Source organism: Telopea speciosissima, chromosome 5 (genome assembly GCF_018873765.1).
Source record: "Telopea speciosissima isolate NSW1024214 ecotype Mountain lineage chromosome 5, Tspe_v1, whole genome shotgun sequence".
Lineage (NCBI taxonomy): Eukaryota > Viridiplantae > Streptophyta > Magnoliopsida > Proteales > Proteaceae > Telopea > Telopea speciosissima.
The window spans coordinates 15,417,908-15,434,505 of record NC_057920.1 but is presented as its reverse complement, the minus strand read 5'-3'; the positions used below and the strand labels follow the sequence as shown (position 1 = coordinate 15,434,505).

The 16,598-nt window shown below is 36.7% G+C and overlaps 1 protein-coding gene across 3 annotated transcripts; it reads right to left on the bottom strand.

The window, feature by feature from the left end:
• Positions 1 to 1,146: 1,146 nt before the first annotated feature.
• Positions 1,147 to 11,608, bottom strand: LOC122661702 (transcription factor E2FC-like). Of its 3 annotated transcripts, none has more exons than XM_043857198.1 (14): positions 11,138 to 11,608; positions 7,462 to 7,639; positions 7,243 to 7,299; positions 7,075 to 7,160; positions 6,865 to 6,953; positions 6,726 to 6,780; positions 2,582 to 2,634; positions 2,454 to 2,504; positions 2,323 to 2,371; positions 2,132 to 2,164; positions 1,942 to 2,012; positions 1,644 to 1,869; positions 1,490 to 1,547; positions 1,147 to 1,369 (listed from the first exon to the last, which is right to left on the bottom strand). In XM_043857198.1, exons 1-14 carry the CDS (start codon positions 11,420 to 11,422, stop codon positions 1,230 to 1,232), a joined length of 1,431 nt encoding a protein of 476 aa, XP_043713133.1. In that variant the 5' UTR covers positions 11,423 to 11,608; the 3' UTR covers positions 1,147 to 1,229. The 3 variants fall into 3 exon arrangements, with proteins under 3 accessions (XP_043713133.1, XP_043713132.1, XP_043713134.1); XM_043857197.1 differs by having other exon boundaries at positions 2,099 to 2,164; positions 11,138 to 11,602; XM_043857199.1 differs by lacking the exon at positions 2,132 to 2,164 and having other exon boundaries at positions 11,138 to 11,607.
• Between the last annotated feature and the right edge of the window lie 4,990 nt (positions 11,609 to 16,598).

The following is a 16,598-nucleotide window of genomic DNA, read 5'->3' as shown; positions in this document are numbered from 1 at the left end:
GTACTCCGGACATTTTGGTATTAGAAACAAATTTATATTATTTTATTCAATAATGTAAGATATATTTATATGCACTATGGTAAGTATTATATGATTGTAAATGTATTGACATCAAAAGTACAAATTATGTGCACAAATGTACGAGATATGTGAATCAAGTGAATGAGATTGATAATAGTAGTACTATGTGTACTCGATGAGTTAAAATCCTGTGTGATACAAAAGCAAGTTAAGGACTTGACAAAATACTATATATAGACAAGACAAGGACTCGGTAAAATCTTATATGTGATATGAGATTACAAGTACGAACTGTGTCATTCCTCTCCTTGGTTACAGTACTAGAGTAAAGGGTCAATTTATTAACTTGAGGCCAGACTAACCTCTTCTATATAGTGCACTATCGATATTTCACAATATTGACTAAGACTTGACATAATAGTAAAACGTTGTATTTGTACACTATTATTGAATCACATGAGCACTTGTTTTCTGCTATATATGTATATGATATTTGGGAGTTGGATTATTATAAAAATGTAAATGATGGTTTTTGACCAATGCCCATGTGGGCAATACCGTGTACCTTATCCGGGTTTGGGTCGTAACATAAAATGCTAAAACTTTTAAAATCTAAAAATTTGAATATGTTTTCCTCCAGACACAATTGGGTTAAAGCAGACATAAGAATCGATTTCAAAAAGTGAAGAGCTTTATTGGTTTCAGAAATCTAAGACAAAATTGGATTTAATTCTAGGGAAAGAAATACTAAATGCCTTCATAATATAGTGGAAGAAACAAGAAGTTAAACCATACTCATGCTTCTCAGGACCACAATGCTAAACCGATAGAAGATCCTGAAGAAATATCCCAGTGTCTTGCATTGTTTTATAAGCAGCTGTTTAAATTCACTAATCCTGATTTATGCAACTATATGATGCTGTTATTTATTATGATACATCTTGATATATTCAAAGCCTAACATTGGGATCTTTTTTCTTGGCCTTCTACATACATAGCCACAGGGAAACCAACTACAGATTCTAGTGTGTGTGGACAAAAGTAGAGAAGAAACATAATCTGAGGACTTGAAACAGACCATCTGATGCATTCTTGCCTGACCAAAAGTTTCTCACTTGAAAGAAAAATCAACTTAATTATTGACAGAATAAAAGAGAACCATCTTGTTACATAATTTATACTCACTTAGGGACCATACTACACAGCCCTCAAGTATTTTCTATACAACAAGGTACCTCAATCCCTCTTTGTTTGCAAACACCACCTGCAGGCACATGATGTTTCATTAATCCTGGGTTGTGCATTGCAATCTTGTCTTGAGGTTCACACACTCGTGCCCAGTCATTTGCTGCGAGAGTGACAGAATAACAATATATGTATATAACTTCATCAACAAGAAAGAAAGTTTGTTCAAATCGTAACAAACTAAGAATCAAAACTAACTAATTAAAGCACACAATCCACTTACCCCACAAATCAGTAATGCTGACTTCAAGATCTGACTGGAACCAGTAATCATCATTAATCTGCAATCAGAGTGGAGAGCAGTCATATAAATGATAATCCTTCAGACAACTAGGACTGAGCTTTGTACATCATCTGAACACTCCTTAGATGCTTACACTAAAATCTGTAGGGATGATCCTCTGCATCCCAGACACATTTTCCAGTGCGCTAGATGAAATGGAAGTTTTTATATTATCTTGGCAATGTCCTGCCTCAGATAGCCTTTCATCGTGGAATTTCTTGAGTAATGCATCTTCACTGTTAGGATTGCCACTTCCCATGGACAAATCAATTGTCTTGGCCTGCTTCACATCTAAATTCTCACACCTCCCCTGATGTGTGCTGTAAAAAGTAGGAAGCATCAGGAGATTAGCAGTAGAAACATGCATGATAGAAAAACCAAAGGATATTAACCTCAGCAGGTACAGGTCAATTGGTCCTGTGGTGCTTCTGACAATGATTCTGAATTGCTGATAATCAACACCCTATCCATAAAGAGAATTACCCAATCAGACATCATCCAAGAAATTTCCCTGGAATTTCATCTTCTTAATTAATCCTCTTTACCTACCTCATCAGGATCAGGGACTTCAAGGGAACTTGCCTGGGGAGCTTTTATTGCAATTAGAGTGTGGTCCTGTCACATCAACATAGCATGACCAATTTGCATGTGACAAAGGTGAGTGACTCAGTGGAGGAACGGGGTGGGGGTGGGGGTGGGGGTGGGGGTGGGGTTGGGGAAGGAAGGAACAAAGAACAAAAACTATAGGAACAAGGTTCCACAGAGTACCAAACCTGAAAGCATGGAAGGCTCAGAATATCATCTTCGGTTAAAAATAGAAGCCTAAACAGTTTACATAAACACATTCTCAGAAAAAGGAAGAAAATGTAAATCTAAGTGCCATAAGATGAGAAATTGAATATACTTCCGGCTGTTTTCATCTTCATCTAGGGCCCTGAGACTTTCCTGTTTTTCTCTGTAAAGTTGACACGAAATCAGTCTAAACCCTTGGAGAGGTCAAAGTAGAAAAATATAGCTTCCCATGAAACAAACCTTATGCTATCATTAAGCCTGCATTCTTCATCATATAGACTTCCAACTTCAGCCTGTCAAGAAAGCACTTACTAATGGTGAGATCAACTCATATAACTTGATTCACACCATTCGCTAGTCCAATTTTTATTTAGTTATTTTGATATCAAACAGGGAATGCAGCAGGATTGGTTAATCGGGTAATCCATGGCTGGCTTAGTTTCCTGCCAGCCTGAACCATGATCTCGTTGCAGTGATAGGACCGTGATGGATCACTAGGTTTCTAGTTTTGAGGAGGGAGTATTTTTTTAAGTAAAACCATGTAGGGTTTCATTTTCATTTTCAGTGGCTGCCTCCTGACTTTTCATAAACCTTTTACAGCATATGTGGTACAAAGGGGAAACATGACATGAGAAGCGTATGCATCCCTCCACCTTAAGCTCTTACATAACCCTTTCCAATTACTTGCATCTTATATATAAATATATAATTAAGCCTGAAATATATAAAAAAGTATATATTGACTACCTATACGAACATAAACAACAATAAAGTTGTCCTATAATAACTCTTAGACTTTTATTATGATATGGTTTCTCTAGGTGGACCCCCTTGGTTGCCTTTATTTATTTGCTACATGACAGTTTGGCGGTGCTCAAAATTTGCAAAAGGTGTTCACATTACCCATGACTCGTGTTTCATCCAAAAACATTACAACATAAAGCACAGTTAACCAGTTAATTTTGGGCAATACTTAGGCAGCTGATGATACCAAGAGAAAGGTTCAATACATAGTGATCTATGCGATTGAGTTTAGCTTTGGAATTTGATAAATGGCCAAACCATATGGTCCTCTTTCAACCAATGGTCAGTATTCCATATCACCTTTCCATTATAGGATGGACAACCATTCAGCCTGATACCAGACATGAAATTTGAGAAGGAACTGTTATTTGATCGGGTGTATGGCAAAGGTTTTTTTTTTTTTCAAAATCCAAATTCACTTTAGATAAAAGTAAATCTATGTGCCAATCCAAACCTGAAGCGGACTAGAACTGGATCCCAAACCGAGTGACAGTTGACAAGTGAACCTGCAGCTGCCCCTGAAAGATAAAGTTCTCAGCTACACCCTTGTGCTCTCATTCTTCTTCTTCATATTATCTTAAAAGATTTGGTATGTAATCTGTACTATCTCCCCCCACCCCCAGACCACCTCCCTTTTTTCTCTGTTTTTTCTATATACACCTCTCCAATTTTTGTTCTTTTCCTGCCTCATTGGATGTTGTGTGACTCTGCCCCCAGTGGCTCATGGGACAGAGTGAGTTAGTGATGCAGTTCAAAAGAACAAGAAGGCCAGCAGTAAACCAGGCTATCAAACTGGACCAAGAATGGACTAATATGTTTAATTTTGAAGGGCAATCAACTTAATGTTTTTGGGATGATTATTGTAATGGGCCAACTCTATAAACCCAAATTTTAGGGATATAAGTCCTATATGGGATTAAGTAGTTAGTTACCATTTTATTAAGGTTCTAGAATAGTTTCTAGTTTGAAGAAGACTTAAGTAGTAAAATATTCTCTCCACCATGCATAGGGGTTTCCTCTTTTGCTTATTTCCATGAAGTTATAAATAAAGAGTATGGCATTATACCATTACCAACAATTTGAACAATTTGTAAGATCGATGATAGGTTGCAGCAGAACACCAACACATTATTTGATTAGAAAGTAAAAGAAGATGGATAGATAGAAGGGGGGAGATAGGGACGGGTCTCTCACCTACGGCCTACGGCCTCTCACCGTACCTGTCTCTCACAGCCATTAAAGGCTTTAACCAAGCTCATTCTTTTTCTAACTCAACCATGGATTGTACTCAGCCTTGTTCTTTATTTAAATAGTAACTGATTACAACCAAAGTCTTCTAGAAATAAAATAAAATCCTAATAGCAATCTAATTAACTAACAAATAAAGAATCCTAAAAATAGAAACTACCAATTACATAAAAACAACTCTTTCTTGTGTGGAAAAGAAACCCCTAGACTTTGTCATAATTAGAAACTAATTACAAATAAATCCAGTAAGCAAAATAAAAGTCCTAGAATCTAGAAACTAATCTAATCTAAAAATTGAAACTAAAACTGAATACTAAATCCTCCACGAAAAGACAAATTGAGTTTCTAAATTATCTCTCGACAGCTCAATCTCATGGGATACAAATCTTCATGCAACTAGCCTTCAAACCATCCTCCATACAGCTGACCATGGGGCCCACCAGATCTGGAAAATCTAGGAAAATATATTCTATTAAACTGCTGGTCGATACTTTATCCGAATCTGGAAATTGGAAATTATAATCCCCACACAATCTGGACTGGCTGCCTTATGAGATGCTCCATCGAACCAACAAAAACTTGCCACATCATCAGACCAGGCTGCCTTCCACAACTACACTGAACTGGTTTTGGGGCTTGTTCCTGCGGCTATACATGGAACTGTGATCTACATCAAAGGTGCAGTGAAGCCCTTGGTGGGATGCCAAGTTGGACTGGTAATATCTTAGTCAAGTTCTAGGTGCGAAGCTTAGTTCATATCCTTCATATTCTATCTTATATCTTCTTCTTCTTCTTCTCTTTTCCCCATTGATTCCTTTCATTAATGGCAGTATTCTGCCATTGTTTGAACCTTGTGGCATCACCATTCTTTGCCTTGTTTATAGGATTCCTTTTAGTTACTATTTTGCAAAACACTTGCTATTATGTGATGAGGACATCACTCAAGGATCTATGCAGCCACATGTCACTTCATTATGTATAGTTCTTTTTGTTATTTTGGTTGCATTTTTAGTTGGGGCCAGAACTGTTATGTACAAATGTTGTAAGGGAGTTATTGCTAGAGAAGTAGTTATTAGGGAGTAGTTATTAGGGAGTTATTTCCTTCTACTTTTTTTTCATTTTGGATTTAAAAAGATTGTATTTGGAGATGGAAGACAAGCAAGGAATGAAAGCATGAGTGATTCTATGGAATTCTTGGAGTAGATCCCAGATGGAGTGAATCCAAGATGGTGTGAAGCCAAGATGATCAGCTTTCTTGTCTATCTTCTTCTTCTTCTTCTATCCACTCCTCTCTTTCAAACTCTCTATCTACAGCAAACCATCCATGTTCGATCCCCAAAATCCATTGTTTTTTTTTTTTTTGGTTCCATCTTATTTCTCCCAACCTCCAGTTTCACTTCTTAAGAGCCTTTCATTTGTTATTTCAGCTACAGCAGCCCATAAACCCCAATAAATCATGCTTGTGGCTAGAATAGGACTGGTTGATGAAAGATGTGGATTTCCAAACCTGTCCTACATCATTATGTTTGCACTACTTTTTAATTCCTTTCTCTAGTTTCTATTTTGATTCTAGTTGCCAATCCATGAGTTATTTAAGCTGTTCTCTAGTTGCTAATTCTGTTTTGGTAGTTTCTATTATTTATATTCACTTTCCATGTTGGTTCTCTAGTTACGAAACCATTTACTCACTTTCTATTTTAGTTTCTCTTGCTTTTCTATCTAAAGTTACTATTTTAGTACTCGCTTAATATGCTCAAATCCAAATGTTGGTTCTGGTTTAAACGTTCAGGTTTATTCTCCTTCCATATTAGCCCTCTTGACCAGAAAAGTTGTTTTTTCTCTGTTTAATTAAATTTCGGTTGCTGGTTTTGGTTCATATACTCCCTACGATTTTGGAGTTACATGAGGTTTTAATCCTTAAGTGATTAGAATACCCCTAATTAGGTTCAGCAGAATCGGGGGTTCAAGAGGCCCAACCAATACTGGACCTGACCCAACCTTTTTCTGTCCCTAAAAAAAGAGGGTACCCTTTTCTGTCCCTATTATCAGCCAAATGTCCAACTCTTTGCATATTCATTCTTCTAAGAATTGTGAATTCCGAATTCCCAATCCAATGAACTTGCACATGTTGCTTAGGTGCTGTCTTCTTAGCCCCATGGAAATTATTTGAATAAACATGAAAGTATTAAAGTTGAACAATTAGCATCAGTTGCGTACATATAAATTGGCCAGCATGTCAACAAACATTAATACATTATAAACCCAGAAATCAGAATGCAACAAATTATATAATTAGGCCACAATTAAGCATGGTCAATTAGAAATGAAGTACCTTGAGCCTCGTAACTAGAGCATCCAGTTCCTTAGGTATTGACATTTCAAGTCCCCTGTTTCAAGACTAGGGAATGAGTACAAGTTATTGAAATGGGGGAAAAAAAGGAACTAACAAAAAGGAGGATTGTTGATCTTACTTCCAACGTATATTATTCTTTGATGTTTTTTCTATTAAACCTATTCCTTCAAGAACATTCGTAATATCATATATTCTCCTTTTCTGAACCTGTCAAATAAAGAAAATTTTTCCAAATGAAACCATGGCAAGTTAGAAAACCAGAATAAATAAAAGTAGACATGCAAAAGTTTAAGTTTGAGCAGCAATAAGTCATCATAAGAATTTCTACCTCTAAGACATCTGCTGCGTTGTTCAGATCAAGAGTGCCATCCTTCGCCTCCTGGATTAAACTAATGAACTTCTTTGTTAGCAGGCCTGCAACATATTTTTATCAGATAACTTGGCAACAAATAAAGTATCAAAAGCTATGGATACATTGCTCTTAAACTTGAGTTACCCAGAGAACTGTCATAACGACAAGTGGCAGCTGGTTCCAACATATTAGAAGGGTCGTCTACAAGCAAAGATTCAATAGATGTAAGTTCCATCTGTTATCTTTCCTTCTTCCAAGAAAAGACTTCATACCATCAGAAATATGTATAATGAGATGTATCACACAAGTTCCACAATGTAGTGCAAAAGATAACATATTATATGATAATATAAATTCACTGACCCGAGTTTGACCCCAAAGTTTGTGAACCAGATTTCTTGTGCTTTGAAACCTTCGATTTATTGCTATGCTTACCACCTGCGCCAGGCGCAATATTAAGTGCTCCACCATGTCCACGGCGAGTTGCACATTTACCAATTTGACCTTCAAGATTGTCTGCTTTTAAATCCGTACTGAAAAACTGATTTAAAAAATCCAAAAGTGAAAATAATTCAGATCATTTAAGCAAAAGAGAAATATTAAAACCATGGTTAAGCTTCATCTCAAATATTATTTTAATGGTTTTAATTGAATAGTTTGCCTTTGACATATTTTGCATATGGATCCAATAAATTATCTCTCTAAAGGCTCTGTTTTTTGTTTTTTTTTTTTCAGGTAAAAATTGCATAAAGGGAAACTTTCCAAGTAAATCCTGCCAATTGTACCAATTTTCCTGCAAGTTTTCCTTTTACGTGGTTTTTACTAGGAAACAAATGGAGCCTAATAGAAATAAGGGCTCATGTTCTCTGTGCCACAGCGCAGGCTGCACCCAGATACATGGGCCTGCCACTCAGGGGGGCAGGGTGGTCATTGCGCCCACCCCCATGTGTCTGGGCACAGCCTGCACTCCCGGCACAGAGAACATTCTCCCTAGAAATAATTAAAAGAAGCTAAAAACTCAATAATAATCGGCCACAGAACAAAGAGCTTTATGCGTACTCCATGCTTGAATAATACATTCATAATTAATATTAAGCTCATTTCAAAATTAACAAAAAGAGAACTTTTAAAAACCCCAAATTTGAAGAAATTTGTTTTTATCTGAGTTGATTTATTATATGCCCAAAATCATATATTTTCTTTATGTTGTTCCACTTTATATTAAAGCGGGAAAGATTGAAGAAGATGTTGCCCGTAAACTTAAAACAGGATGGATGTAGTGGAGAGGCACTTTAGAGTACTGTGTTAAAGACAGAAAATGATTAGGGTTGAAATAATGAGAAGAGAAACAAGTGCTTATGATTTAGTGGAAGATCTGGCCTTAAATAGGGTGGAGTGGCAGAACAAGATTTGTTCAACTGACCATACTTACCAGATTGGGCCTTAGATTTGTGATTTGGAAAAAATTAGTTGAGTTGACTTAAACATGCTAGCACTGAACGCAGGTTGAAGGAAGAGAAATCTAGGAGGTATGAGTAACGGGAGGCAAGAAATCAGGGTTCGTGTCCCGAGAAAAACACATAAAGGGTAATATAATGATACTTTAAGCCATGTCTGTGATTGTAATGGTACTATTCTTATGCAAACTAACCAATAGCCTTCATGTCGATTCCAACACCACCAAAGCAAAGATAAATCAACTATACGAAAGCTTGGTCCAGATGAACCATCCAGTTTGGACTGTACCCCTACTAAAAATGATACTTTAAGCTATTCCTTGATGGAAGAGTACGATTCTTATGCAAACCAACCAATAACCTTACAGTTGTTCCAATACCAACAAGGCAAAGACATCGAAATCAACTACATGAATGCTTGGCCCAGATCGACTATCCAGTTTAGACTGTACCTTTTAGTAAAATTTCACCATTCTTGTCAATGAAAACAACAAAATGCATGGTCTACAACCTTAAAATACCAAGCCAAATAACTACTCACACTGCAATACAACCATGCAATATCTCAACCAACATTTATGAATATCAAAATGAATTTTTAAAATCACACTAATTTTGCTTCTTCAATGTTTGAAACCTCTACAATGGTTCACCAAGTCAGGAAAGTCCTACCTGATCAGAGAGCACAGAAACAAACTAAATCTCAGTTTCATTTTGGATCCAATTACAAAGTCTTGCCAGCCAAATTGAAAGAGTTTACATTCATTCCATACTAAGTGATTTTAGCCTGGTTTTGCGTGTGTTGAGCTTCAAGATCAGTTAATCCATTCACTAGCCTCATTCCTGGATCAAGAGGGGCATTGAGCCAACAGGCAGGTACTGATCCAAATTTCAGATCTGTCCCAATTACATGACTCTTGCAAAGAAAAATTAACCTCCTTGTAACTTGAACAATAAGATGCATTTTCATCAAAACAATTTGTTAGTAGCCTGTCAAACCCATGCGCATAAATGTCAACCCTTGGTACTCAAGACTTTAGTAGCCAAATCGTCATCATCCCCCCGTGGTCCTTACTGTGTTTACAGCAGCTCTCTTATAACCAATATTCTATGGCAGATAATTTTTATACATCTAATAATATATGTAAATCTATAGAATAATCCCGAGGAAATAAGTTGTTTCAAAGGTTCATAACATTACTTATATCTTCTTATCACTGCAGATTATTAAGAATGTGCTATTACATTACTAGTTATCAAGACAGTACTTTATACAAAAATAAAAGGACGACTTTGTAAAAATAATTATCAGAAATTCATTTTATCCAAGTGCACTTCATGAGAGGTAATGTCATTCAATAAATCAATAGAAATTAGAATATGGCCAACAGTGATATTGAATATTTTAATGATACTAGCAAATTTATCTATAGTGTGATTGTATAACATATAATTAGGCCAATAACTTCTAATTACCTCCAAACACAACTAAATTCATAGGTTCTTTTCTCTATCCTTGGCACCTCATCTAATCTTTATCTCCAACCCCTTTCCCCAACAATTTCTTATGTTGGGATAAGGCTTAGTTGAGTTAAGTCGAGCATTGTTTATAAGCAATAAGATATACATTTTCCGCAATACAATTTTTTAGTAGCAAAGTCATTTAACCATGCTAATACATTAAGTTTGACCGGAATACAACTCCTTTAATATAAATCAGATTTAAGCAATCTTAGATTTGTTTGCAAGTTTTGTTGGAAAACTTTCCAACAAATCCAAGATTGCTTAAATCTAATTTATATTGAAGGAGTTATGTTCCAGTCAAACCTTTTTTGATACAATATCCAAGAACAATATACAATATCAAATTTGGGTCAAAACCACAAGTATTATTTTGAGTGTTCTCTATGTAAAACTAATGCATGGATTGGATTCAAAATGTTAACAATAGGCAGCACAACAAGAATCAGGGCCAAAAAAACAACTTCTAGGCCTTGAGACCAAAGTTCGAGTTAGCCTACAGAAAATACCAGGTTTCGACCGAAAAATGGTCGAAACCGAGACAATCTCGGTTTCTGACTGGACGAAACCAGTGTCGGCACCGAGTTCTAGATCCTTGGTCTGGACCCCTCCAACACCTTGGGTCACCAAGATGCCGTGACAACTATGCATTTAACCCCTTGACCATCCCCTCTCCCTCTTCTCAGTACACCACAAGTACTAGTGACTAAATAATGACATCCTTATTACTTTAATCACCTGCAACAACAACACAATGAAACAATCAAGCATCTACACTTTCACAAATCCAAGAAATGCCACAAGCTAAAATTTAAAGAGTGCTCAAATAAGTTAAAGAAGTCCGAACCTAGCTGAACCTTACACGTAAATTACAATGGTAGATGATTCTTATTAGAAAAACAAAATATAAAGGAAATCAAACTTTAACGTTTTCCAACCCTAAACAAGGAAACAGAAAAAACTAAACAAGCAACCAAATAGTACCCAAAAAAAAAAGAAGGAAATTGAATAAAACAAAACACAGTGATGATCAGATGATCATAATGTCGCAGGAGACTAACCGGAATCTTAGAAATCACAGAGCCTCCCTCAGCACCGCCACTGACTCCGCCCCTGCGGGGATTCAGACGATGATGATCGGGAGAGTGATTCTGACTATAAGATTGGGGAGCAGAGTTGAAAGCGAAAGAAGGTGGCCTTGGATACGAGAACGGGAAGTGGCGCTTCATAGGGCCAAGAATCTGAGGTGGAGAAGACTGAATCTGTGATTGAGACTGAGAATTGAACAGAAATTTGAACTGGGTTTGTTGGCAATAGCGACCCAAATCTTCACCTGAACCTGACATGATTGACGAAAACAGTAAGAATCAGGGGGATTTCAGCTTTTCAGGTAAAGTGTGAAGGAGAGAATGTGATGCGAACGAGAAAATAAAATGAATTTGGGGGCGAAGTATACACAAAGCGCACGAAAACCCAAAAAAACAAAAAAAGGAAAAACTGTTACACTTTGTAGACGTCATGAAACAGCGGGAAGGACATACGATGAGTTCGAATCCGCAAACCCCGCCTTTTGGCCGCTTCTTCTCTCCACTTTGCAGTTTGCACTGACATTGGAAACTTCGAAAAAACAAACAAAGGTATAATTGGGCCTGGGCTTTGCTCTTACCTTTAATTCTTATGGACTATATAGTATTGGGCCTCCATTAATAACCTATGGGCCGTTTTGAGCAGTATAAAATATGGCTTACCCAAGAAAAACTAAGGCTCTGTTTGGTTGCAAGGGGAATCAAAGGGAATGGAAGTTTTTCAAACTTAAAAAGAAGCTTTTGTAATCATTACCCTATGTGATTGTATAAACTACTTAAATGTCTTACCCTATCTAGTAATGACACATTTTACATGTAATATTTATTTTACATTTTAAACAAAAGGGAATTGGATGCAAAGTAAAGTGGAATTTAATAACCAAATATGGAATGATTTGGAGTAGTGATATTGTCACATGCGGTAATGATTACAAAAATTCCTTTTTTAAGTATGAAAATTTCACTTCCCTTCTCTTTAATTCCCCTTTCAACCAAATGGAGCCTAAGGGTGTCAAGATTGGGATCGAACTGAATAAACTGGTGGTTCGGTTTCAAATTCGAATTCACCATTCTCACACCCAAACTGACTTAGTCTGAACCAAAACCGATCCAAACTAATCGATTAACACCCTAGTATAAATTGTTTACCGACCGCCATGGGGCTTAAGAATATCGGGGTTAATTAGAAACTTTACAAAATAATGGGATAGAAATATGGATTTAAATCATGTTATTGATATGGATCGACTGATAATGATCATATTGGACGATTTTACCCTTATTTTTTTAAGAAAAAAAATCATTTTACCCTTAATCTGAATCGATACATTGATATTGTATCAGTCAGGTATCGGTATTGGTTGATCCATACTAATACCTTGAATCATGTATAGAAACATAAAAAAACTCTAGGGTGTATATGTGGATCAGTGGATAGATATAGTTAGTCTTGCCATGTGTAGCTTTGATTTGGTAAGTTGGACACATAGTTGGAAAATCAGGTTTTCTGACTCAAATCATCTTTCAGAAAAACCTAGTGGCTCGACCTTGTCAAACCCAGTCAAGGCAAGTCAAGTTTTTTCTTATTTTTTTAATACAAAAAAAATATGGGAAAACCATTAAAAAACAAAATCATGGAATCACATGTCAATGCATTTTGAGTTTATACCATTGAACAAGAGAAGGAATACTATGAAGAGTTGAGACCTGAGGGTTACTTACTGTTTTAGAATATGGATTTACCATTTTACTCAACTCAGTTACTTTCAAAGTGAATCGACTTTCTAGTTTTATAAAAAAACAACTAAACTCTCCAAGTTTGTACTCGGGTAAAATACTGAGTCTTATTTTACTCGGACAATTTATGACCGAGACTCGTCATTTTTTATCTTGACCTAATCTACACGACTTTTAACCAGATTTTCCAAAAATTTGACTCAACTCAGGCAACTCAACCCAATAAAAACCTGGTTTTTCCAACTATGGTTGGACATAGTTAGTCTTCTGCTCTTTTTCTTTAGTGTATTTTCCCATTCACCCAAAAATCACTTTTAGGTTATGTTTGGATGCAAGAAAATGACAAATATAATAAGACAAAAATCATGGTGATATAATGATTGATTTTTATGTCTATCTCTCTCTTCAAATTCAAATTTGTTTGAAAATTTTATTTTCTTGGCATCTAAACATACCTTTAAATATTGATTTACTAATTTCTATTTGGCACAATGTTTTATGTTTGCCCATCAAAAAATGTTTTATGTTTGGAGGAGAGGGTGTGCTAGCACCTCCTACTCTTTGTCTTTCTCTTGGGCTGAAATGACCACTTTGCTCATAGGGGAGATATAGAGAGTGAGGTTCTAGCACACCCTTTGCTCCAGGACAGAGAACACTTGCCTTTTTCTAGGGAGAAAGAATGCCACCCGGTTGCATAGTGCATGCCGCCCCTGCGCCCAAACACAAGGGTGCGCATAATGACAGTCGCACCCCTAGAAAGATGAAAGTGGCCAAGGGTGCGATGGTCATTTCCTACGACTTTGTGTCTGGGGCGCAGGGACAGCGCATGCTATGTGACCAAGTGGCGTTCTCTTTCCCTTATATTTATATAGCCTTCTTAAATGATTCATGCATGTTAACTTAATAATCTTAAAATTAAGGGAAATTGATTGACATAGGGACAAGGTATGTTGGCATCTTATACATTACACACTTAAACCAATCTGGGAAGGGAGAGAGTGCATTTCGATGGATATTAGTTTGTCATATAAGGAGACCCATATAGTTATTAAAGAGAGAGTGTAAGTGATTGTGAGAGAACCTGTATTGTAGCCAGCATGCCCGTCTTTTTCCCCTAAAACTAAATGGATTTTCTCCTTGATTACCATAATGTGCTTTATAATTGTAACTTTTTTTTATTATCCTTTTAATATAATACACTTTTTTCTAATGAGAGTAGATCCTCATTTCACATATGGATTCAAAAAATGGACAATGGTATCTTTTGATAATGACATAATGATAAGTCATTTTCAAATTATTTTAAATACATTTCTTTACCTATAACTTAACTATTAGGAATAAGACAACAGTGAATCAAAAGAAGACTACAAATTTTAAATCACTTATAGGTGAGAAAAAAAAAATCCCCATGCCTTTAGTGTGGGAGTGCTTTCCCACATCCTTTCACATTCTCGATATTCTCTTTCTTTCTTAATCATGTGGGTTTTCTTATTGATGAAATTGATTCCAATGCCCTGTGGATGTGGTGTGGGAGATTCCCACAAATTGATAGGTCAAAAAACCTCTCACACTCTTTTTTATATGCTTCCTCCTGACCTAGTATTATTTAAAATTCCATAGCTCAACTTGGATTGCCTTTCAACAATGCACATGAGAGATAGTCATTGATTTTTATTTTATTTTTTAAATTTATCTCTTCCTTGCTACAAAACGTTTGAAAACATTATTTTTTCTGTTTTGCCATGTTATAATAGGGCTATAGGCAAGATTAGGATGCTTAAAAGCAAGAGAAATGTGTAAATATTAGTTGCGCTTCCAGATTAACAAAGATGTTTGGATTCATTTTGAATTATCAATGCTTGCCTATTTTAGCACAAAAGAGAAAACAATCTTAATCTCCCCCTGTTTCCTAAGAAGCTACAGTTAGGGGGGGGGGGACTTAAATGAAACCTATTATGTAGCAATGGTAAGGTTGTTCCATTGTGACCAAGTGATTACGGGTTCAAGTCTGAAAACAACCTCTATGCTAAAGCAGGGGTAAAATTGCACGCAGTGGTGAGAGCCTCGTGCACTGGATACTCCCCCATTATGTTGCTAATTTAAATAATTTTATTTAAGTGATTTTTCTATATTCCAAATTTGATTTGCTAAAGTTTACTTTAATTTTTTAATCTAAATTTTTGTAATTACTAGTTCATATGATTATCTAGTTGATTTCAAAATATTCCAAATATGATTACTAAATTTTAGTTTACAATCAAATCCTTTAGATTTGAAAAATAAAATGGGTGTAACTTGTTGCCACCAATGTAGTATGTTTTAGCCCTCCCCCCAAAAAAACGCAAAGTAGTGAATTAAGAATTTGTAATCTTCTTTTAATTTTCCATTTTCTTATTTGTAAAAGTAATTTCATGTAGGAAAAAAAAATATCAAAAGATTAAAATTGGAGAAGAATTTTCTTCGAGGGAGTGTACCGCGCACATCCGTTGGGAGGGGAGAAATGACTGGTCTGCCTCCTATGATAGGCAAAAATTCCACACCCAAGGTCCTTCCGCGCACTCTCATTGGCCTCTGCATGTGCGTGGTTCCTGAGCTCCCCCGCAGTGAATGCTTCCCCTTACAAATTGTTTAATGTTATTCTAAAAGACAAAAGGGTAAAGCTGTCAACCAATTGTTGTAACCGGACTTATTTGCCCATCCCATTTCACTTATCAACCTCTTAAGATATGGTGCTTTTTGTGTAATTTTCCTCTCAACCTCCCTCTCCTCTCTCCTTTTCCCCTTCTTCTCCGTCTGTAGAGATATCCTTCTCTGGAACCGGCTTCCCTGACCTCCCTCTCCCCTCCCTCACCGGCGACAAGTAGAGGCAGAGGCAAGCAATAACAATGGCGAGCAAAAAATTGGTTGGCATTCTTCTTGTCGATCCTCTCTGTCAACTTCAATCCTTACAAAAATTGGGTCTCGAATCGAACTTCGTGTTGGGAACCATTGGAGACCGTTTGATGGGGCTAAGTTTCCTCCCATGTATGACAAAACTTCATGAGCTTCTTGCCACCTTTCTCTTTTTCAATTGTTTATTAGTGGAGCTGTGCTTCATTCATGGGCGAATAGAAACATTTTTATGTGTCAAATGTATCTCAAGCGAGTTGTGCTTAGCTCATGGGCGAACAGAACGATGCAACAAAGTTTACTTTGAAAATAGGTCTACCAGAAAAGCGAAGATCCCAAATCTGGTATTACCTAATTAGCCACTTGCGGAACTACGATCGACGATTCTGCTATTTAAAAATTGTAACCAATAAAGGGTCTTTGTTTGTTTCTCAATTGCCTACAAATTTCGTTGTCTCGACCAGAATATTCGAAATTTTGGATTCTTGCTAACAAATCTAATTGAAATTTCGAGTTTGCTATGAGCAGGACGATCTTGCATATACTCTCCGTCTCTTTCCAATTTTGAGAGAGAGAGAGAAACCTTTTTAAGCCAGAGGCAACAGTCCTACCGACGAAGGAGACTGTGGGGGGGGGGGGGGGAGTTGAGTTGCAGGGGCACATGGGCAGGGGAGGGGAGGACAGAGACCGAGAACAGAAGTGGAGTGGAGGCGGCAATGAGGAACCTTGATAAGCCAGAGACAACAGTCCTGCAGAAGGGAGGCAGGGGCGGAGGAGGTTGTGGGAGGATGGGGGAGTTGAGTTGCAG

What these genes read in the sequence shown, in the direction of transcription:
- LOC122661702 (XM_043857197.1), bottom strand. Translation starts at nt 11,422, where the DNA reads ATGTCAGGTTCAGGTGAAGATTTGGGTCGCTATTGCCAACAAACCCAG. An exon ending in TCGTTATGACAGTTCTCTGG is followed by an intron (nt 7,161 to 7,242) that starts GTAACTCAAGTT and finishes AATATGTTGCAG; the next exon opens with GCCTGCTAACAAAGAAGTTC. An exon ending in CAGCATTACTGATTTGTGGG is followed by an intron (nt 1,370 to 1,489) that starts GTAAGTGGATTG and finishes TCACTCTCGCAG; the next exon opens with CAAATGACTGGGCACGAGTG.